General features: G+C 43.4%; 1 protein-coding gene across 1 annotated transcript in view; it reads right to left on the reverse strand.

Annotated features, from left to right (window-relative positions):
- LOC112233763 (neuroendocrine convertase 1-like) overlaps nt 1–24,500 on the reverse strand; it is a 32,801-nt gene extending 8,301 nt beyond the window's left edge. The window contains exons 1-11 of the mRNA XM_024401607.1: nt 24,091–24,500; nt 21,735–21,839; nt 21,091–21,213; nt 16,071–16,217; nt 14,914–14,990; nt 12,357–12,445; nt 10,595–10,767; nt 10,153–10,365; nt 9,909–10,009; nt 9,544–9,777; nt 7,405–7,562 (exon numbers count right to left, since the gene is read on the reverse strand). Coding sequence (XP_024257375.1) covers nt 7,405–7,562; nt 9,544–9,777; nt 9,909–10,009; nt 10,153–10,365; nt 10,595–10,767; nt 12,357–12,445; nt 14,914–14,990; nt 16,071–16,217; nt 21,091–21,213; nt 21,735–21,839; nt 24,091–24,279 — 1,609 coding nt within the window. The 5' untranslated portion in view covers nt 24,280–24,500. The remainder of the gene's footprint in view (nt 1–7,404; nt 7,563–9,543; nt 9,778–9,908; nt 10,010–10,152; nt 10,366–10,594; nt 10,768–12,356; nt 12,446–14,913; nt 14,991–16,070; nt 16,218–21,090; nt 21,214–21,734; nt 21,840–24,090) is intronic.
- Nucleotides 24,501–24,965: the final 465 nt, after the last annotated feature.

The raw sequence follows: 24,965 nt of genomic DNA on the forward strand, positions 1-24,965 counted from the left end.
TCAATTAGCCAATCAGAAGCTTCTAAAGCCATGACATAATTTTATGGAATTTTCCAAGCTGTTTAAAGGCACAGTCAACTTAGTGTATTCAAACCTTTGACCCACTGGAATTGTGATACAGTGAATTATAGGTTAAATAATCTGTCTGCAAACAATTGTTGGAAAAATTACTTGTGTCATGCACAAAGTAGATGTCCTAACCGACTTGCCAAAACTATCGTTTGTTAACAAGAAATTTGTGGAGTGGTTGAAAAACGAGTTTTCATGACTCCAACCTAAGTGTATGTAAACTTCCGACTTCAACTGTACATATAAATAGTAAACCAGAGAAACAGATTATTTTGGAGTGGTCTCTTATTTTTTTCCAGAGCTTTATATATATATATATATACAGTACCAGTAAAAAGTTTGGACAACCCAGGGGTTTTTCCAGGGGTTTTCTTTATTTGTACTATTTTCTACATTTTAGAATAATAGTGAAAACATCAAAACAATTAAATAACACATATGGAATCATGTAGTAACCAAAAAAGTGTTAAACAAATCAAAAAATGTTTTATATTTGAGATTCTTCAATGTAGCCACCCTTTGCCTTGATGACAGCTTTGCATACTCTTAGCATTTTCTCAACCAACTTCATGAGGTCGTCACCTGGAATGTATTACAATTAACAGGTGTGCCTTGTTAAAAGTTAATTTGTGGAATTTATTTCCTTCTTAATTAATGTTTGAGCAAATCAGTTGTGTTTTGACAACGTATACAGAAGATAGCCCTATTTGGTAAAAGACCTAGTCCATATTATGGCAAGGACAGCTCAAATAAGCAAAGAGAAATTACAGTCCATCATTACTTTAAGACTTTGAAAGTTTCTCCAAGTGCAGTCGCAAAAAACCTCAAGCGCTATGATGAAACTGGCTCATAAGGACTGCCACAGGAAAGGAAGACCCAGAGTTACAGTGCCTTGCGAAAGTATTTGGCCCCCTTGAACTTTGCGACCTTTTGCCACATTTCAGGCTTCAAACATAAAGATATAAAACTGTATTTTTTTGGGAAGAATCAACAACAAGTGGGACACAATCATGAAGTGGAACAACATTTATTGGATATTTCAAAAATTTTTAACAAATCAAAAACTTAAAAATTGGGCGTGCAAAGGGGCCCCCTGAAGTTAATACTTTGTAGCGCCACCTTTTTCATTTTTGATTTGTCTCTATCAGTTTGCAATATCCACTAAATTTTTCCCATTCCTCCTTGCAAAACAGCTCGTGCTCAGTGAGGTTGGATGGAGAGCATTTGAGAACAGCAGTTTTCAGTTCTTTCCACAGATTCTCGATTGGATTCAGGTCTGGACTTTGACTTGGCCATTCTAACACCTGGATATGAATACTTGCGAATACTTTCGCAAGGCACTGTACCTCTGCAGCAGAGGATAAGTTCATTACAGTTATCAGCCTCAGAAATTGCAGCCCAAATAAATGCTTCACGTTCGAATTGCTGCAAAGAGACTTACTTGGGCCAAGAAACACGATCAATGGACATTAGATCAGTGGAAATCTGTCCTTTGGTCTGATGAGTCTAAATTTGAGATTTTTTGGTTCCAATTCCTGTGTCTTTGTGAGACGCAGATTAGGTGACCTCCGCATGTGTGGTTCCCACCGTGAAGCACGGAGGAGGAGGTGTGGGTGTCACGAATCCCGCTTCCTGAGTCTGTGTTTGCCTGTGTTTCTGTCCTGGAGTGTGTTTCCGGTGTCCTGGAACGCACCCTGTCTGGTTGCCGGGCGAATTAGCTTGTTGGGAGATCATGTTCACCCGCACCTGTATCCCATCAGTAATCTGCACACCTGTCCTGATCATCACCTCTCCCCTTCAAAAGCTCTGACCTGACATCCATTCCCTGCCGGATCGTTAGCCATGAACAACAGTATGTTGTGCCCACGAACCAGCCTCCAGTTTATAGAGTTTGTTTTGTTTTGTTTTATTGTTTTGTACGTCTTGCTTGCCTTTAACTTACCACCATTTGTTTTGTCTACAGCCATTCACCCGGAACCCATACCCCATCCATGTCTGCTCGTCGCCAGTGTGTTGTTATCCATTGGATCTGCCTATCCACTCCCATCAACCCGCCTCCGCTGCCCGCTCCTCCACCTGGAACTATCTACCTCCACGTTCTCATTAATTAATAAATACTCACCATCTTTATACTCACCTTGTCCTGGTCTGCTTCTGGGTCCAATTCTGGTAAACCCTGACAGAACGATCCGGCCAGTGATGAACCCAGCGGACCTGGACTCCGTTTGCCATACAATTACCCAGCAGGAGAAGATGTTGGGACAACACAACACGGCGCTACACGAGATAGCGGGTTCAATCCGGAACTTATCGGATAGATTAACGAGTATCCAGGATCAGCTCAGGTTGCCGGCGGATCATCCACCACCTGTTTCACCCATATCACCTGCCGATTCGGGAGCGGGTTCCTTCCGTGAGCCCAAGGTTCCGACACCGGAGAAGTACGAGGGAGATCTGGGAGGATGCCGTTCATTTCTTTTACAGTGTGGGTTAGTTTTTGATCTGCAGCCCTACTCTTACGCCACAGATAAGGCTAGGATAGCTTTTGTTATTGAGCTGCTGCGTGGTAGAGCTCTGGAATGGGCTTCAGCTGTTTGGGAACGACGGGACACATGCATGACGTCATACCAGGGTTTCACGGCAGAGATGAGAAAGCTTTTTGACCATCCAGTCCGAGGTAAGGACGCAGCTAAACGTTTGTTCTCTCTTCACCAAGGAGATCGCAGTGTGGCAGACTTTGTGATAGAATTCAGGACATTGGCTGTGGAGAGTGGTTGGAATGAGGAATCACTACAAGCGTTTTTTTACCAGGGGTTGTCGGAGCAACTCAAGGACGAGCTGATCTCCTATCCAGAGCCTAGTGATCTAGATAGTTTGGTCACCTTAGCTATTCGGGTAGATAATAGAGTCTGAGAGAGAAGGAGGTAGAAGCAGTGGTGTCCATCTAATCAATCTGAGACTCGGTTACCATTCGGGTCAGGAAGTGGACCAGAACGGGTTGATCATTTTCCCTCACACGGGATTAGTGGAGGAGTCCTGCCGCCAGATCCTGAACCTATGCAAGTGGGGCGGCACGGGTTAACTAAGGACGAGTGCCAACGTAGACGTGAGACCAACAGCTGCCTCTACTGTGGTAGCTCGGGACATTACATCTCCTTTTGTCCTCAGCGCCCGTTAAACTGCTCGGCTCGTTAAGTTTGGGAGGTTTGTTAGCGAGCCAGTTTCAACCTCTCAAGAGCCCTGTCAGACCTCATTTTCCTGCTACCCTCATAAATAAGAATCAGAGTTTAGCGATTAACGCTTTCATCGATTCAGGTGCCGATGACAGCTTCATTGATGCCGACTTAGTGGAACAGCTGGGGCTTTCCAAGGAGCAATTACCGGAAGCCATTGAAGCAACCACTCTGAACGGCAGTAGTCTGGCACGGATCACTATGAGGACTGAACCGGTTAAGATGTTGTTGTCGGGGAATCATTCAGAGGTAATTTCTTTTTTCATTTTGCCTTCCCCCCATGTTCCTCTGGTTCTTGGATACCCCTGGCTAAGAGAACACAATCCTTTGTTCGATTGGGTGACTGGTAAGGTAACTAGTTGGAGCATTGAGTGCCATGCTAACTGCCTCAGGACTGCCTGTTCTCATGCTGTCCCCAGTCGGGTCAGTGAGTCTGCTCCTCCTGATTTGTCCCTGGTTCCTGAAACATATCACGAGTTGGGTGAGGTGTTCAGTAAGCAGAAAGCTCAGTCACTTCCTCCCCACCGACCTTATGATTGTACAATTAAGCTGTTCCCTGGAGCTGCCTTTCCCAAGGGACGGTTATACAGTATTTCTCGACCTGAGCGGGAAGCCCTGGAGACCTACATAAAGGAGTCTCTTGCTGCAGGTCTCATTCGTCCCTCGTCATCACCCCTGGGAGCTGTATTTTTTTTGTGAGTAAGAAGGATGGCTCTCTTCGACCGTATATTGATTATCGGGGTTGAATGATATTACGGTCAAGAACAAGTACCCCTTGCCCTTGATGAGCTCCGCTTTCGACTCTTTACAGGGTGCTACTGTGTTTACGAAGCTTGATCTACGCAATGCGTATCATCTGGTTCGGATCAAAGAGGGGGACGAGTGGTTGACTGGATTCAATACACCTATGGGACATTTCGAGTACCAGGTGATGCCGTTTGGACTTTCCAACGCTCCAGCAGTGTTCCAAGGTTTGGTGAATGACGTGCTGAGGGATATGATCAGTCTGTTTGTGTTCATTTACCTGGATGACATCCTGATTTTCTCCAAGGAGCTTTCCAGCCACATCCAGCATGTTAAGCAGGTCCTGCAGCGGTTATTGGAGAACCGTCTGTTTGTGAAGGCAGAGAAGTGTGATTTTCACGCCCACACTACATCCTTCCTCGGGTACATCATCTCCAGGGGTGAGATCAAGATGGACCAAAAGAAGGTTCGGGCGGTTCGGGATTGGGCCCGGCCCGGTACGAGATTGCAGCTCCAGAGATTCCTGGGATTTGCGAACTTCTATCGGAGGTTTATCTGTGATTACAGCCGGGTGGCCGCCCCTTTAACTGCTCTGACGTCGTGCACCAGAATTTTCTGTTGGACTCCTGAGGAAGACCGAGCATTTCTGAACTTGAAGAGCCGATTCACCAACGTGCCGATTCTCTCTCAACCTGACACTTCCCGTCAGTTTGTTGTTGAGGTGGACGCGTCTGATGTGGGGTGGGCGCCATCCTGTCCCAGCGTAGCTCCACTGACGGTAAACTCCATCCCTGCGCCTTCTACTCTTGTCGTCTTTCACCAGCTGAGAGAAACTACGATGTGGGTAACCGGGAGCTTCTCGCTGTGAAGCTTGCCTTGGAGGAGTGGCGTCACTGGTTGGAGGGAGCGGAGCAACCGTTTGTGGTCTGGACTGACCACAAGAATCTGGCTTACGTGCAATCGGCTAAACGTCTCAACTCCCGTCAGGCCAGGTAACTTTGTTTTTTGGACGCTTCAATTTTTCCCTGACGTTCCGACCTGGGTCGAAGAACGGCAAAGCGGACGCCTTGTCCCGGATGTTCTCCAAGACGGATGAGAGTGGGGCCAAGACTGAGACGATTCTTCCCCAGAACCTTGTCGTGGGAGCCGTTACATGGAGGATTGAGGAGGATGTGATGGCGGCCCTTCGGACGCAGCCCGGCCCCGGTAACGGTCCACCCGGTCGGTTGTTCGTGCCTGAGTCGGTCCGTTCTGCTGTTCTTCAGTGGTCCCACGCCAGCAAGATAGCTTGTCACCCTGGCGTTGCTCGGACTATGGCGCTACTGCGCAGACGATTTTGGTGGCCTGCCATGGGAGAAGATAACCGGAGGTTTGTTGCCGCATGTCCTGTTTGTGCTCAGAACAAAAGTACCAATCGGCCCAGCTCTGGGCTTCTTCACCCCCTACCTATTCCTCGGCGACCTTGGTCGCATCTGGCCCTGGATTTTGTCACGGGATTGCCCCCTTCTGTTGGGAACACGGTCATTCTGACCATTGTGGACAGATTCAGCAAGTTTGCTCATTTTGTTCCTCTCTCCAAGCTTCCATCTGCCACGGAGACGTCCGAGATCCTGGTTAGGGAGGTTTTCAGGGTCCACGGATTGCCCAGTGACATTGTTTCTGACCGTGGTCCTCAGTTTACCTCTGCTGTCTGGAGATCCTTCTGTTTGGCCATTGGAGCTACAGTCAGTCTCACTTCTGGATTTCACCCACAATCTAATGGTCAGGCGGAGAGAGCCAACCAGAAGATGGAGTCCACGCTGCGTTGTCTTGTCTCCTCTGATCCCACCTCTTGGTCATCTCAATTACCCTGGGTCGAGTATGCCCATAATACCCTTCCTTCATCTGCCACTGGGATGTCCCCCTTCCAATGCCTGTACGGATACCAACCTCCCTTGTTTCCTTCTCAGGAGAGGGATCTTTCGGTTCCTTCTGTCCAGGCCCACATTCGTCGTTGCCACCGGACCTGGCATCGGGCCAGGAAGGTCCTCCTTAGAGTTTCTGACCGGTATCAGATCCAGGCGAATCGTCGCCGTATTCCTGCTCCCGCTTATACCATCGGAGATAAGGTTTGGTTGGCTACACGGGATCTTCCTCTACGGACTGAGTCGAGGAAACTGTCATATCTCGTGGATTGGGAAGGATATGGTCCAGAGGAGAGGAGTTGGATTCCTCGGCGTCAGATCCTTGATGACGACCTGCTTCGTGACTTCTACCACCTCCACCCTGGCGCTCCAGGTAGTCCGCCCGGTGGCGTTCGTCGGAGGGGGGGTACTGTCACGAATCCCGCTTTCTGAGTCTGTGTTTGCCTGTGTTTCTGTCCTGGAGTGTGTTTCCGGTGTCCTGGAACGCACCCTGTCTGGTTGCCGGGCGAATTAGCTTGTTGGGAGATCATGTTCACCCGCACCTGTATCCCATCAGTAATCTGCACACCTGTCCTGATCATCACCTCTCCCCTTCAAAAGCTCTGACCTGACATCCATTCCCTGCCGGATCGTTAGCCATGAACAGTATGTTGTGCCCATGAACCAGCCTCCAGTTTATAGAGTTTGTTTTGTTTTATTGTTTTGTACGTCTTGCTTGCCTTTAACTTACCGCCGTTTGTTTTGTCTACAGCCATTCACCCGGAACCCATACCCCATCCATGTCTGCTCGTCGCCAGTGTGTTGTTATCCATTGGATCTGCCTATCCACTCCCATCAACCCACCTCCGCTGCCTGCTCCTCCACCCGGAACTATCTACCTCCACGTTCTCATTAATTAATAAATACTCACCATCTTTATACTCACCTTGTCCTGGTCTGCTTCTGGGTCCAATTCTGGTAAACCCTGACAGTGGGTGTGCTTTGCTGGTGACACTGTCTGTGATTTATTTAGAATTCAAGGCACACTTAACCAGCATGGCTACCACAGAATTCTGCAGTGATATGCTGTAATCAGCCAACAAGTGCTCAGCATATGTGGGAACTCCTTCACCTGGAATGCTTTTCTAACAAGACTGTTAGAAAATAATTCCAGGTGAAGCTGTTTGAGAGAATGCCAAGAGTGTGCAAAGCTGTCATCAAGGCAAAGGGTGGCTACTGTGAAGAAACTCAAATATAAAATATATTTTGATTTGAATAACACTTTTTTGGTTACTACATGGTTGCAAATGTGTTATTTCATAGTTTTGATATCTTCATTATTTTTCTACAATGTAGAAAAAAGTAAAAAATAAAGAAAAACCCTTGAATGAACAGGTGTGTCCAAACTTTTGACTGGTACTGTGTACATATAGATTTTGTGTGTGCATGTGTGCATGTGCGTGTGTCTAACGAACCTGATGGGGAAGTGAGTTTGATGTGTAGGTCTCCTCGCCTGGTGTACTCGATGCTGGCCTCCACTTGCACATGCTCCAGTGAGAGGACAGCGTTGTTCTGGCCGGCACAGGCCTTGGTGGGGATCTCAATGGTGATCTCCCCTGCTGCTTTCAATGCCCTGGCAGAAAGACACAGCACAGAGAAATCAGTACTGTGGTTGCAACACAGCACAACATACCAAACCTTTAGCTTAACATATAATGGTCATTATTCATATATTAACAAATACAGTCAAACACAACAAGCTGGCATACAGGACTGGAGGAACGGGGCTGTAGACCAGTGAGCAATGACACAAGTGGAGTCTTAAATCCTCCTGAGATGCTGAGATGGCATGATCATGATGGCCTAGGTAAATGGGAAACTGGGTGTCAATGCCACTGAGTCGCTTAACCCAAGCTGCCTGGCATAGGGACATCATCAATAATTGACTTATTAGCGAGAGATGATAGCAAACTTAAAGGATGCATTTGGTATTTTAGAATTGACAGTTATATGGTCCCTCATACTGACAGTAGTCTACGGGCCAGGGAATTCTTTAAACAGCCATTACTAACTTTTTATTCACTAACCACAAATCAATGGGCCAGATTGGGAAACCGTTTCATGTCATTTTTGTAGATTATATAGTACTTTCAAAAAAACATATTTTAACATGTTAAATCGCAAAGCGCATCATCGTGATGATATGGCAAGTTACATTTTGTTTTTTGAAAGTCCTATATATTGATGCTGACATACAAAACATTTCGAGACTGTATCAACAGTGGGCCAATGAAACAAATACCAAAAGATAGTTATAGATTATTCATTTAAAGGCCCAGTGCATTAAAAGACATGATTTCCTATGCTTTATATATATTTCCACACTGAGGTTGGAATAATACTGTGAAATTGTGAAAGTTATGATATTGCCCTTTGGTGGGATGGAGTTTTGGCCTGCCTGGTGACATCACCAGGCGATAAATTAGTTAATAGACCAATAAGAAAGAGAGTTCCAAACCTCCTTGACAATAACAGCTAGTTTGCAGTTTCCCCCTCCCCACTGTCCTAGCAAAATTCTTGCTTGATAAATTTCTCTTTGCTAAGAAGCTATTTTTGTTTATTTTTGAACTTTTTAATTGACAACAATCACAGTAAGGTACTTAATTGTTACCCAGAAAGGATTTGATATTGAGATAAAAAGGGCTGCATTGGACCTTTAAGTGATGTAAAGGTGACCAAATCAGTGAGGTGATTTCAGTTGATTTGGCGTTTAAATGTTTAACATTGTGCAGATGTCCTCATCTCTCCCATAGATTTTTTTGGGGTTAGCGGAGGCTAGTAGTGGCTGTATAAGAAAATCCTAACCTAATACAATCTCTCCTGGCCTGTAAACCAATGCCAGGGTAAGGAACCGTATAACCGTAAGCTCTAAAATACCAAACCTATCCTTTAAGATGAAGGTAATTTAGATGATGTAGCCTGGCCTTGGTGGCTAACCTATTGTAGTTAGTGCACTACATGTCCTGAGGCAGTTAATCCGAAAGGAAGGTAAACAAAACATCTGCTCGGTTAAAAAAAAATCCCTTCCTCCGGGAACAGATTTAGTCTGGAGATAAATGTTGACATAGCAATATTACCAGCTAGCCTTAGCTTATCCTAAAGCCTAAAAACCTAAAGTGATTTAACAAATGAAAGATTGCTCCAAAGATTTTTTTGAGCCCTCTGTTACAGAAATCTAAGCCGGAATCCCAGCTTTCCTACCAATACGGACCATGTGCACGTACGCACATACACATAAACATGAAATACACAAAAACACACTTGAGCAAACACAAACCTCTAGCTTTCATTGTACTGTTGATATATTGTTCCATATGGGAAACTAGTCAAAAGTAGAGATAGTGTCTTATCAAAGAGCTCTTGATCTGCGTCAATAGAAGAGCCAAAACACAGGGACATCTTAGGACATGGGACTCTGTCCATAAAGGAATTACTGGTACACTATAAGTTTGCTTGCCCACCAGAATTAGTCTGAAGTGAACAATACAACATGTATGTTATGTCAGGAGGATTAGATGTTTCTGATCTACTAGACTAGTGCAGTGTATTTGTACCTGGGCTGGAAGGAGTCGTCCCTGACGATGCACTGCTTCTTCTCGGGGACGTGTTTCCAGGTGGCCGGGTCGGCCAGGTCCACCAAGGCCTTAGCGTTGAGCAGGCCAAATCCAAAACGACTGTTGACCATCAGGCCTGCCCCGTTCCTCTTCCAGCCGGGATTGTTGGCCAGCGGGTCGAACTCAGAAGTCCACACCACCAAGTGCTGCAGATCCCTCCATGTTAGCTCAGGGCTGGGGGAGGGGTTAGTGGGGATGGACAAATAAGAAATCAGATAGGAAGTCCTGCACACATATTTCATTATGACAGGGAGTCCTAAACACATATTCCATTGACATTGTTTAAGTCAAGATTGTTGCCTCACTTCTGTTCCAGCGACAGGGCAAATATCCCAGCAGCCAGTGGGGCGGAGGCGGAGGTTCCCGTGTGCGTCTCGGTGCATTCGTTATGCAAATCAGCACTGGTCTGCAGGGACACAGAAGTAAACAAAGAAACCACAGGTACAATAAAGAAAAGTCAAGTTAAAAACGCAATGTACCATAACAAAATGTAGCACAATACCAATCTCCATTATCTAGTGGTGTGGTGTGGAGTTCACTTTAACTCACTATTCTCTGGTCGGTGTAGTCTCCGCTGCTGTAAGCGGTGGCCAGGGTGGAGGAGCACTTCTCAGCGTACCAGGGAGACAGGCCCTGCTGGGAGGCACTGCTGATGGAGATGGTGTAGATGCTGTCCGTGTAGCCGTCACAGTCGCAGTTGTCCCCCTGACGGCCCCCGTTCCCCGATGCCCACACAAAGATGGAGCCCTTCCCGCCGCGGCCCTGAGGGGAAGGAGACAGGTGAGGAGTTAGTGTTAAGTTTGTTTTTAGTAGCCTTTAGCCTAGGTCCCTTTTCTATCTTCCCTTTTTATCCAATTTCAATGTATTTAGATGGGCCATTTGTTTGGATTTCAGTTTGTTTTGACTGCTTTGTGGGTAAATAATAATTTGAGTCAATTTTACAATGAATATGTTTTTTGAGGGGGTAAAAAAGAGAGGACTGTGGTGTTACCTTCTGGATGCCGTACTCAAAGGCTTTTGACGCCAGGCGACCGGGGCCCTCCACCGTCTTGCCATCGTCGTTGGGTCCCCAGCTGGCACTGTAGATGTCCACATGGTCTGGGTTGAAGCCAATAGAACTGGCCTCGATGGCGTCCGTCACGATACCGTCCAACATGCGGATCCCTGCAGGGTCAACATGATGAAAATCGTCAGCAACTAGTTGTTTTTAACTGTAGTTGAAGTGTTTTAAGTCACACTTCGAAAGTAGAGTGGTCTTGTGCCCCCAAATATATGTTCTCATTTTAATATTATATATGAGCTGCCTCCTCTGTGGCTATGTTTTAGCCCCCTGAGGAACAGATGCCCAATTGTTGCTCAGTCATTTGGTTAAGTGGTATTGCGTAATCATCCGCTCAAAAAAGTAGGCCGCCAACAGGACATCTTCCAGCTGTTGTCTGGGTCCCACAAACCAGCACGCACAGGGTCGGACTACAGCATTTGGAGCCCTGGAGCACGAACCTCTGAGGGGCCCCACCACCCCCCCATTGTTTATATATACAGAAAGAAAAATGTGTAGTTTCACAATGCTTTTCTGCACATTTTTCATGAGGTTAAGAGAAAATGTCACAGTTTTAAAACAAATTTCCTGCAATTCTACACTTTTTGCCATGGGGCAGAGATAAAATGTAGCAGTTTTAAAGCATATTTCATGCAATTCTACACATATGCTATTTGGGTGCCCCTCGACCTTCGGGACACGTTTGATAATCCGGCACACACACACACACACACACACACAAATCGCTCAGATATTGGCTGAATTATAGTACATAAAAGATTGTTCTGTAATAAATAAATTGAGGCATTTTGGTGGGAGTTCAGGTATTCAATTTATTGTAAAATGTCCTACAAAAATAGTATTATGCAGTCATATATATTTTCTTTCTTAGTATATCAGGTATCTTTGTAATACTTTGGGATAAAATAAAGAAAATCATATCTGCCTAATTTGCATATATACACTGGGTGTATTTACATACATTAATAAATTAATATAAAGGGCTGCAAGTTGCCTGCAACCACCAAAAACGGGCTCTGTGTAGGCCTACCTGTGCTCACCTGTGCTGTCTAGACTTCCTCATTAATGATTAATTCACTACTGTCGTTGTCATGTTCTCTTGCATAAGAGAAGGATAGCCACACGATTTAAAATCAAAACGCTTGGCTCTAGATAACACCTATCTGTACATACTGTAGTATACCTTTTTTTGTGAGATTAGACATAATATCACTATAATCTGAGTGTTCTTTTTCGAAAGTTGCTTTCATTTCAGCACATCTCATTTATAATCATTTCAACTACATTAAATCATGCAATTTTGATCAATTGTACAAAAAGTCTACACACACCAAAATAAAGTTATCTTTCTTCTCTTTGTTGTGATGTAAGTGTTGAGACGGCGCGTTAAATCCTGACGAAGCATTAACATTCTTATAGGTCCAACGGAAAGCCAATGTTTTTCCATTGAGCCCATTTCAGCCATTATTGGAGTGTTTGACACGTCATTACAGCGGTAGTTACATTAACATGAAAAAACGAGTGGCACAAGCAAGAGTGGGAGTCAAATTCCAGAGTCAAACTCCAGAGTCAAATTCAAGCAATTCATCTAGGCATATTTAAGTGAAAAGGGGATTTTGCAGCCCTCAAACACAGAAATAGAAAAAGAAAGATCATCAGGTCACCCATGCACGTTGCTAGCTACATCTCTTACCTCCAACCTTGGAGTTGTACGCCACCCCAACTCCACATTTATTGTTATCTGCCTGCATGGCGATCTCACCGGCACACCTGGTTCCATGCCTGAGTACATACAGAAACAGAACACACACTTACAACTATACATAACTGCTTTTTTCTTTACAAACTGGCCCACTAACTGACAAAATTCTAATTTCTAATATTCTGAGTTCTAATTTCATATACATGTAGCAGTGAATTCAGAATAAACAAGTCTGATCTGGAACCTTTACAAACTGGTTTATAGTATATGTCAGTATTGCTTACAGTAAATGTAAAAATCTCAAAAACAGATTGGATCCATCATAAAACCTCTTGAAAGAGTGCCAGTGTCCCTCAATTCGTTTCAATGTGGTTATGTAAGATTCTTCATTTATTTATGTGCTTGCCATAGAAAATATTGATATTGAGGGAGAATCTTGTCAACCAAAAATGGAAGGCCCTTTGGTTTCATGTCATTCGGGAATGCCTATAGGAGACAATAAACAGCCTACTGCTGGAGTCTAAATTATACAGTGTGTGATCAGAGTACATTGACAACAAAAGAGTGCACTAACAGGGGTGGGAAGGGGGGCTGAGTGTGTGTTTGTGTAACCCTCACAGCTGGCTTAGAGTGAGTCATCATTTACAGGTATTGTCTGTGAGACAAAGGCCCAGAAAGAAAGAAAGAGAGAGAGAGAGAGAGGAGAGAGAGAGAAAGAGAGATTCCGACGATGTGGCATTTTGTCAGAGGTCAAATGGACTGCTTTGAGTTGCTATGGTTGGCTATACAGTGCCTTGCAAAAGTATCCATCCCCCTTGGCATTTTTCCTATTTTGTTGCATTACAACCTGTAATTTAAATGGATTTTTATTTGGATTTGATCAAATGGACATACACACAATAGTCCAAATTGGTGAAGTGAAGTGAAAAAAATAACTGGTGCGTGCATATGTATTCACCCCCTTTGCTATGAAGCCCCTAAATAAGATCTGGTGCAACCAATTACCTTCAGAAGTCACATAATTAATTAAATAAAGTCCACCTGTGTGCAATCTAAGTGTCACATGATCTCAGTATATATATACAGTATATATATATACCAGTTCTGAAAGGCCTCAGAGTCTGCAACACCACTAAGCAAGGGGCACCACCAAGCAAGCGACACCATGACAAAATTGTGGAGAAGATCAGGGTTGGGTTATAAAAAAATATCAGAAACTTTGAACATCCCACGGAGCACCATTAAATCCATTATAAAAAAATGGAAAGACTATGGCACCACAACAAACCTGCCAAGAGAGGGCCGCCCACCAAAACTCACAGACTAGGCAAGGAGGGCATTAATCAGAGAGGCAACAAAGAGACCAAAGATAACCCTGAAGGAGCTGCAAAGCGAAAATTGGAGTATCTGTCCATATGACCACTTTAAGCCATACACTCGACAGAGCTGGGCTTTACGGAAGAGTGGCCAGAAAAAATACATTGCTTAAAGAAGAAAATAAGCAAACACGTTTGATGTTCCCCAAAAGGCATGTGGGAGACTCCCCAAACATATGGAAGAAGGTACTCTGGTCAGATGAAACTACAATTGGACTTTTTGGCCATTAAGGAAAATGCTATGTCTGTTGCAAACCCAACACCTCTCATCACCCCGAGAATCCCATCCCCACAGTGAAGCATGGTGGTGGCAGCATCATGCTGTGGGGATGTTTTTCATTGAAGGAATGATGGATGGCACTAAATACAGGGAAATTCTTGAGGGAAACCTGTTTCAGTCTTCCAGAGATTTGAGACTGGGACAGAGGTTCACCTTCCAGCAGGACAATGACCCTAAGAATACTACTAAAGCAACACTTGAGTGGTTTAAGGGGAAACATTTAAATGTCTTGGAATGGCCTAGTCAAAGTCACAAAACTGCCCAATTTTTCAGTTTTTGATTTGTTAAAAAAGTTTGAAATATCCAATAAATGTCGTTCCACTTCATGATTGTGTCCCACTTGTTGTTGATTCTTCACAAAAAAATACAGTTTTATATCTTTATGTTTGAAGCCTGAAATGTGGCAAAAGGTCGCAAAGTTCAAGGGGGCCGAATACTTTCGCAAGGCACTGTATATATATATATATATATATATAACTGTTGTTACATCAACAGCTCCATCTGTGTGTGCCAGATATGCCCATTTCCAGCGAGTGTGACCTGTGTGTGTCTAGCAGGATAGCTGGCTGCTCCCCTTCTTATCTAGTTGTGTAATCGACAGTGAGGATGCTGTAACTAGGAACAGGATTACATGGGTTTTATAGTGGTCACCAGACTGCATGGGACCCGAACAATGAGGAACATGTACATTCCATTAATATTGGATGTCAAGATAATTTTTATTGGCTACTATGCTACATAGCCCACATAAGTAATATGCCTATGCATGTAAATAATGAATATACAAGTGAGGATTTGAAAAGAGACAAATGTGTGTGAAAAATGCTACATGCTTCTCATAACAACAAAAACATGATAGCAGGCATATCCCTAAAATAAATAGACAATTTACTTGTTCTCATTGGTGGAGTCGTATCTGGGGAAGGGGTCAGGGTCGTTGTCATTGAAATCGTAGCTGGCTGCTGCGTCCTGGAGAAGAAAGAGAGAGAAGGGAAAATCACCATACGCTCCAGAACCCAATCTGTCAACCCACTTAACCCACTTAAGTGACCGCACCGGGGACCTGTCACTGAGAGGGACTGTAAAATTACATGGATGGTTGAACACCAGACAAGAGGACGAGGTAGGAAATTATTTAGGGCTGAAACAAAGCCATTATTTTTGAGAAAGGGGAATGTCGAACATTTGTCAATATGTCTTCGTCTGAAAGGTTTATTGCTACTGTCACGTTCGTTGAATGGAGGAGACCAAGGCGCAGCGTGATGTGAAGACATTCTTCTATTTATTAACGAAGAAACACGAAAAGGTTTAGGGAAAGGGTTACCTAAAATGCCACAGTTGTCCCCTGTGCAACTCGACGCAACCTTTGGATCGCTAGTCGGTTCGAGGTATACATCCACCCATCCTCCCCGGACCTACCTACCTACTTTTGTTTCTGTCTAAAGTAACTACACGATTAGTACATATCATAAGTCTTGGCGATGCAGAAAAATGTGTATAGTATGTTTCGTATGGCTCTGAGGTCAGGCTACACTTTTATACCTACACTGCACCAGAATCACTGAAACAGGTCTGCTTCGAGACTTTGAGTGAAGATGGATAAGCGTCTCGCTTGATTAAGTCCCTTTGATTAATCACAGTCGCGCTAATTATAGTCAGAGTCGGTTCTATCAGCCTTGTTGTCATACTTCCTCTCTCTCTCTCTCTCTCTCTCTCTCTCTCTCTCAATCTGCCTCTCTAGAAAGACCCTAGGGCTGTCTCCCAATGCCTTGTGTCTCATAGAGAAAGAACTGTTTGCCTCCAAGCCACCTATAGTGTAGTTCCTGTCAACACAACCACAAAAAAATAATCCAGGACCATAATAATTCCACCTATTATTGATTTCCAGTTCTATAATCTATGCACGCTTACAACCGTCATCACCACCTATCATATTGCAATTTATTACTGCTTATTAGTGCTCCATGGATGGCTGTGTAAGTGTCACCGATGTTGCTATGGGAACGGTCTCCCTTAGTGATTTCTGTTGCCATGGAAATGTGGACTTACGTAGTTGGGGTAGATGTCGGTGTGGTTCCACTCCAGACCGTCATCCAGCACAGTGATGACCACTCCTTTCCCTGTGATCCCTTTCCTCCACACGGGAATTACGTGGAGGTCCAGCTTGGGCAGGGAGGACGACGTCCGAGTGTCTTGCTGGAATGGCCAACACAGGAGGAGGAGGAGGAGGAGGAGGAGGAGGAGGAGGAGAGAGTAGTTTTAGTTATTTGTAATTAAATCATGTATACAGTACATATAGCATTAAAGCATACATTAAGGTCATATAAACTGGAAGAGGAGAGAGAGAGGTTTTCATGACAATTGTTGAACTATTGAACCCTATTCCTAAAGCATATATACAGTGTTCATAGAGCTTATAAGCTCATTGACATACGCATGACATTGGCACCGAATTTACATACAGGAAGTAGCACACCTATACTGAAACTGGAAAAAGGGCATTCTAACAATTAAGGAATGAGGTACTTCACCTAAATTGCCTCTGTGAAAATCAAGTATTAAGAAAAGAATGGAGAAAGGTCAACCTAAGACGGCCGTCGGGCTACACAAGCTCCATCTTCGCTAATGGAGACAGTCATGTCCCACATGGACCTTTAGCAATTCATTATTAATATGTTGCTTTGTCCTGGCTCTCTTGACTGCTTACGGTAGAAAACCTTGTTATGTAGAGTGTTCAGACTAATATTTCAGCCCAGAACTAAATTATGTATATAAGTGGTTCACTGAAGACCGTGCTAAGGTTGCGAATCTTGCGATGTGTAATAAAATGATAATATGTCATGATTATGTGTCATAGTGCAAGGCTAAGCCTCTGTCACCTCTACCAATCCTCTATCTAATAATCAGTGGTCCCTTTAATGCATGTAATGAGTGTGTATATGTGTGGGGCGCCCAACTAGTGTTAATTGGCTAATCAGTGGGGAGTAAGAGTACAGCAGTGCCGTGCTAGCAGCAGTCCTCCCTGAGGGCAGATGGGATGATTCAGAGCAGGAGACAGGACAAAAAAAAGACTAGGAACATTTTGGAGCTGCTCTGCTTCCGCATTATGGACAGACACTGCGGAACGCCACTCTCTCTCGCTCTTTTTTTCTCCTTTCTCCTTTTCTCCTTTCTCTCTCTCTCTCTCTCGCCTTATTTTTCTCTTCTCCTCTTGCTCCCTCTCAATCCCGTCTCTCCATCTTCTTGCGCTCTCTTTTGGACCCTGTCTTTCTGTTTCTCTTTCTCTCCCCTGCTCCATTTCCTCCCCAATGATTCTCTCTCTCTCGCCCGTCTACCCTCTCTCTCTCCTCTTTAGCTCTCCCTTTCTCTGTTTCCCTCTGGCTACTGGAGGAAGTGAAGGGATCAGGGTGGTTGTGGGAGACTGTCTCTGTTTAGAATGATCTTTAAAACCATCCTATTCATCCATCCACACAGATGCCACACCATACGTTTCTGCTACAGGGACGGTTGACAAAACAGTGGAATATATGACATATATGATAAAACGTATGAATGGGGCAGCATATCAGAGATATCAGAACTCAAGCTGTGCAGTCCTATTGATGGCTTCTGTAGCTCTTCTGTCTTGGTATCTTATTGGATGACTCATCTATTGACTGGCACATAACCTGTTGTCTCCAAACAGCCCAGCTCGCACGCACAAGCATACATTTAGAATGGACACTTGCGGTAAACAAACACATCGGCATTCACATGCGCTTACGTGCACAAACTGAGACCTGAGATCAGCATGCATGCACGCATGATACGCACACACACGCACACACACACACACACACACACACACACACACACACACACACACACACACACACACACACACACACACACACACACACACACACACACACACACACACACACACACACACACATACACACACAGCCCATGACAGAGCTAGGAATCTCAATCTATTATGAGTCACTCCTTTGATTGCTTTATCAGGCAGTCACCCACTCCTGGGACACACTCTCCCTGCACGCAGTCACTATCTCTCTCTCCATCTTTCCTCTCTCCGCATCACTCTCTCCATCCCTCCCTCTCTCAATTTTGTCTTTCTCCCTCACTTCCTTCTGCTCCTAACTCAACCTCCCTTCGTTTCTGCTGTCCATCAGTACAGCCATACCTTTGTCCATGTCCTCTTCTTCCATCCCTCCCTCCATCCCTTTACCGCTCTACGCACTCATTTCCCTCTCCCTTCCTCTCACGATCACTCTATCCTCTCAATAACTACGGTTTCATTGCTGCTCTCTCTTCCTCTATCTCCTCCCACCCACCCCTCCCTCACATCTCTATTTTCTTGGTTATTACTACTGTTATCTTTCTATCTTTCTTTCTTTCTATATATCTACCGATCTATAGTCGAGTAGATGCCCTCCTAAAGATAAAGCCGTCATAGAAGAAATGTAAGAAATAAAACATTGACATTGTCTCATTGCTTCTTGCCTATTCGATGTCCCTGACTGACAGTCCCTAGGGCCACCCCATGCCAATCAGAGTGCTGTCACAAGTGAGTGGGCGTGAGTTGGTGTTTGTCAGCCATGGCCGTTTACTGACGTACAGTAAATGAGAGCACTTCATGACCAATTCAATTAGGATCATCAGCCCAGATAAGTAAAAAGCGGCCATCTCGATTTATTTTCTTATTTCCTGTAATGAGTGACTCATAACATCAAGTTCAGGGAAAATGGATAGAGCAGATAAAATACACACACTGACGCATGTAAACAGACAGACAACACACGTCCTATCTTTGAAATAACAGGTGTTGACTGGAAAACTGATTAAGACATTTGAAACAGTGACTTAATGGCTGTGTCTGAAATATGTCTTGCCTACTACTTACTGAAATGACATACTATGTGTTAATCATACTACTTAGAACCTACTGTTTAGTAAAAATATACTCAGTAAGTAACACATATCAACATAGTAGGCTCACCCATACTGAGAATGTGTCATCTTATGCGCAATTGCTTTGTTTACCACCATTCGTTCATTTCGGTATTCAATCCCCTTGTCTGATTATCAGCTGATTATTAGCTAGGCCTGTTGTCAAACACAGGTGGGTCTGAAAAGACAATTATCTTCCTTGGTAGCACGTAGCAAATTCGCACTAGATAAAAAGCCAAAATGAGTACGACATCCTGGCATCTAAACATAAACAATCTTTGACATTTCACATACTATAAAATGTTCTATTTCAGCATACCCAAATGGCTTACTATTTAGGACGCAATGTAACGCCCTGACCTTAGAGCTTTTTATGTCTCTATTTTGGGTTGGTCAGGGTGTGATTTGGGTGGGCATTCTATGTTATTTTATCTATGTTTTTGTATTTCTTTGTTTTGGCCGGGTATGGTTCTCAATCAGGGACAGCTGTCTATCGTTGTCTCTGATTGAGAATCATACTTAGGTAGCCTTTTTCCCACCTGGGTTTGTGGGTAGTTGTTTTCTGTTTTGTGTCTGCACCAGACAGAACTGTTTCGTTTTGTTCCACTTTGTTATTTTGTTTGAGTGTTCAGTTTGAATAAATGATCATGAACACGTACCACGCTCCTCTTCTTCAGACGAGCGTTACACGCATCCGGACACGGCCAATGCTTTTAATAAATGACCGAGTACTTTGAATCAACCATTACAAACTGCTCTCTCCACTCTCACAATAATTGCTAAAATGCTATTATTGGAAGCTATCGAAACATAACCGATGAAAGAAATCCATCAATCACTAATGACATGGAATAGGAGTCCAATTGGACTACCGTAGGTTAATCCTGAACACAGGACAAAGTGAATGTGCTGTCTGTAATGTATCCGGTAGGGAATACACAGCTGTGACACTATCATCCACTTGGCTTCAATGGGCTAAAATAACCGCTAAATTGGGCCTTAATGCGTGACGGCCTATTCCGTTCCACTGGATTAAGGTGGGAGAAAGTTGATTTCCCTTACAATCGCCTACCAGGCCAGCATGTTCAATTCAACAAATGGGTCCTTTGCCTGGGATTTCGGATGATTACTCATTCATTTGCTTATCACAGAGTAAAAACCTATTGTCTCACACTTCTCAAGTGTCCTATTCATATTCATGCGTGATCGCTGAAGATATTTGTCTCATCCTCTCTCGCTATGAAACGCATGTGTACACACACACACACACACACACACACACACACACACACACACACACACACACACACACACACACACACACACACACACACACACACACACACACACACACACACACACACACACACAGTATTCCTCACACATATAACGTTTTCCTTTCATTTTGACAGGTGCTAATTGTGATATAAACTAACCCACAACATATATTCAAACCCCTAATACAATACCTGCAAGCTCATCACTAAACAATATGTATGACTGTACATCCAAAAGGGTTGTGAAGGCAAAGTCTCCGCACTGTGACACACTCAGCATTTGGGGAGCTGTCCATCCCTGCCAGCGCTGAATCTCAGAAGGCTCTGGGATTGTGTTAGCCTGGTCCCAGATCTGTTTGTGCTGTCTTGCCAATACCTAGTGACTATGCCCATTATGAATTGGCAAGACAGCACAAACAGATCTGGGACCAGGCTAGGATTGTGTTTGTGAATCAGGCCAAACAGAAGGCAGCAGAAGACACCAGCTGGATCTGAACTGGGTCAGAAAACACATTTTCTGCAGTTTATGTAGGACTTCAATTCTGGCACCAGCTATTGGCCACCATGAGAACCAAATAACCATAAATAACATAAACACCCAACTTAGTGTTAGAAAACACATTTTTGATTGCTGTGTATGTAGGGTTTGAATTCTAACATTGTGGCATCAGCTATTAGCCACCATGACAACCAAAATAACCAAAACACCACATGGACCACCAGACAACCAAAAAACAACCTTAATAGACCAATCTTAATATCCAAACTGATATGTCACCAACTGGGTATGACTTAGCCTATGAGAAAGATAAAGGAATGTGTGGCTCTTCAGGACATACCAGGTACCACTGCTGGTTCCACATGGGGTCATCGAACAGCTTGTCCACTGGACAGTTCCGGCATGATCCCAGCGACGCCCGCTTACTGCGCTGCTTCTCATACTGTTGCTCCGCCCACGATACCTAGACACCCAACGAGATGAGAGAATCAATCAACATTTTTATAAGGGGTGGGGCAGTCCCATTCATTTCATATTCATTGAGCTTTATTTAAGCAATAGTACAGTTGGAGAAATGGGAAGATAGAGGGGAGGAGGACTCAAAGTCGCCCGGTCTCAGATCTGTTTGTGCTTTCGCCTGCTCCATTGTCGTTGTCAAGCCAAGGCATTGTCGTTGGCATGACAATCTCACAAGTAGCTGGCATGATAGCAGAAACAGACTGGCACCCAGGCTAAAGTCAAAGGGGCAGTGGGCTGGATTCAAACGTATGCCGACTCTGGCATACTTGCGTGCCGGGGTTCTGCAGCTATAACCCGCTGGACCACACAGGCCAAAACAATCTGTCAATTACTTATGTTCATACTGTCCTTTTGTTTACGTTGCTAATGCACACGCACAAGTGTTCTGGCCAAAAGTAGAGCACTAAATAGGACATAGGGTACCAGTTCAAACGCAGACAATGTTACAAATACAGGATTGTTTACCCGCTCATCCTCAGACAGGCGTTTGGTGATGTGATCGGCACTTCGTCTCGTCCTGCTAGGATGAGTCTGGTGTTTGAACAAGTAATGGTTTTCTAGCGTCCCAATCTGCAGACGAGGAGAGTGGTGGGTTGTTGAATATTTCACAGCTGTGGTGTAACACCATTAACCTCTTCCTGTCAATCCCCTAACAGAGGACTGCATGTAATTGTCAATGCAATCCTTTTTAATTATAGAATAGAATCAAAGAATAGAACCTTATTGTCCACCCAGGATGGACATTTTCCTTTGGCATCGCCATACGAGCGCCTTGCGTCATGTTACACACATCTCACTTTGAATGTCTTGAACAGCTTGTTAAATCAATAGGCTACCTTAGATCGTTCTCAAACGTCGGTAGATGTTGATATTATATTATTATATTTATGTGACTGGAAGGGAGATACCACAATAGCCGTGCCAGTTTCCTTGGTACTTATACAGTCAGGTCCCAAATTATTAGCACCCTTGATAAGATGAACAAAAAAGACTGCATAGAATAAATAATCGATATATTGAGCTACAGTGGGGCAAAAAGGTATTTAGTAAGCCACCAATTGTGCAAGTTCTCCCACTTAAAAAGATGAGAGAGAACTGTCATTTTCATCATAGGTACAATAGGTACAATTCCAGAAAATCACATTGTAGGATTTTTAATGAATTTATTTGCAGATTATGGTGGAAAATAAGTATTATTTAAGGTAAAAAATCTGTTGTTCTACCCCTGAACAATGCAGTTAACCCACTGTTTCCTAGTAGGCTTTCATTGTAAATCAGAATTTGTTTGTAACTGACTTGCCTAGTTGAATAAATGTTTTTTTTTTAAAGGGGGGTGCTGGAGGTTTGAAAGTAAAGGTTCCCAATGATTCTGACCCCTATATTTTTGAGCTTTTTTTTTATATAACTTGATAAAATCTATTTTTCTGAGCAATTGTATTAATATACAATAATATAATTTTCACTTTTTTTTATAGCTCAGTATTTGTATTGTTTATTTCATACAGTCTTTTTTGCTCATTTTTATAAAAGGTGCAAATAATATCGGGACCTGACTGTATTTACAGCAGGCTTTGTTCAGCAATTTCCTCAGAAAGCAAGGTTAACACAGCTGAACCCACGGAATCTACAGGTGTTTGTCACGATATCACACAAATTGTGCAAATGTGCAAATAATGAATCAATCACAGATATTACTGTTTACCTTGTAAATCAGGGTCACACAGAGTGTTTCTTGGTATTCTTAAATAAATCTACTTTGAAACAAAAACATATGCCTAACACAAAAAAAGAAGAAACCTGTACCATGTCAGATATAGTTGAAATGTATTGCATTTTGAGTTTACATCCCAATATTAGACTTTATATACATCACACCAGATTTTCTGTGTTAAAAAAAGAAGTTTATTCATTACGAAATTATTAAAAATATTTAAAACACCCACCCATGAGGCCACTAGAGGGTGCTTTGGTCAAGGGAGAAAATAAAATTAAAATAAAATTGCATCAATTATTTAGGCCTAACCTATAAGTTATTCTAAGCCACAGTTCAGGCCTATTATATTGATAATGCTGATATGGCACCCATCCCCCTGGCCGAATGGAAACATAGGTTGTTGACCTGTGTAGTCAGAGAGCTAGGTTCCTCTGAGTGGACTATAGAGAGCTCGTCAGGGGGTGTACAGGCCTAATGTTTTGGACAAGGTAGACAGTGAATTACAACATTGGCAATAGACATATTTACAGAAGGGGGCTATTGTATACAGTACAAAATGAACTTGTTCAAAAGAATAAGTCTTAAAATATGGATTGGATCCCCATATTTTGCCCAAATACACTGATAGACTAAATTATTTGTTTTTGATTGATGATATCAATTTACTTAATATAAAGTAACAGTGATACCGAAATACACTGATGGTAAAAAAGACAATAATGGAAATTTCATAGGTTACACAATTGAATTTCCCTGCTCACTCTGACCAGAATAATGAAGATGATTGACAGAATACACCAATCACTATAGTTGTAGTGTTTTAATCTTGGCTGAAGCAGAAGTTCAGTAAGGATGCTGCTGTACGGGCTACAACATCAGCAACAAGGCTGCCGTGGCGCCCTCCATGAGCTTTCAACAGCTATGTATTAATACAACCAACTGAATAATTTATAAAACAAAGCTGAATAGGCTACTGAGACCAAGACAAGGATATTCCCTGAGCCAAATTTAACATATTAATTGTATAGTGTAAAGAGAGAAGTACACAGTTCAAATACTACTCGAGGATAAACGTGGTCTCGGGGCGTTGCTGTGGCGCTAACATACCTGGCGGACTAGTCGGTAGTCCAGTTCTTTGGCGATGGACCTTGCGGCGTCCGGTCCTCCCGGAATCTCCACCGCCCATTCGTTGAGGTACTGTCTGTCCCCGAATGAAGCATCCACGGAACGAGTGATGTAGAACAGAACCACAAAAGCACAGCACATTACCGTTGTTGGGCGACATCTCATTTCCATCTCAGAGAAAATACGACTAGATTGATGCTCTTAGAAAGCATATAAGACAATTCAAAACGAAAATGTAAGTAATATTAAATAAATAATTTTCTGTTGGTTCCCCTTGGTTCGTGTCTTTTTTCCTTCAACGTGCTGGGTGGGAATGAGAGGACCTGTCACGGCGTTATTGCCTTATTGAACCATCAAGGAAAGCAAGCGGAGAGTAAACCGTGGAAGGGGACGAGAATGTTTACACGTCAAATTACGAAGGGTCTCTGACGTCAACGAGTCTATACCTGGGATAGGGTCTATGCTCGAGTCCCGAGAGAGACAGTTGAGGAGAAAGAGCGTCAGAGGGAAAAGTTATATCTAAAAATATCCCTCTATTTTTTTATTCAAGTTTGCAGGAGTATAAGAATTAATACTAGGTTACTATAACAGTAATGTATGTGCACCAAACATGTCTGTGCAGAGCCTAACCATAGACTACGTCAGCCAAGTAGACCATCACCTGAAGCACGCCCAAACTTAATAATTATGTTATTATTGCGTTATCTCTATGATTTGTTGTTGTTAATGTGCTAGGAAAATGCAAGAGCAAGAATAGGCACTATTTTCTTTTAGCATTGCAGTATACTGTGTGGGTGTTTGAGATGTGTAAGATAATGGCACGACTTAATTTCAATACCTCAGATTGACGATTGTCT

The sequence above is a fragment of the Oncorhynchus tshawytscha genome, linkage group LG02 (genome assembly GCF_018296145.1).
Source record: "Oncorhynchus tshawytscha isolate Ot180627B linkage group LG02, Otsh_v2.0, whole genome shotgun sequence".
In the NCBI taxonomy this organism is placed as follows: Eukaryota; Metazoa; Chordata; class Actinopteri; order Salmoniformes; family Salmonidae; genus Oncorhynchus; species Oncorhynchus tshawytscha.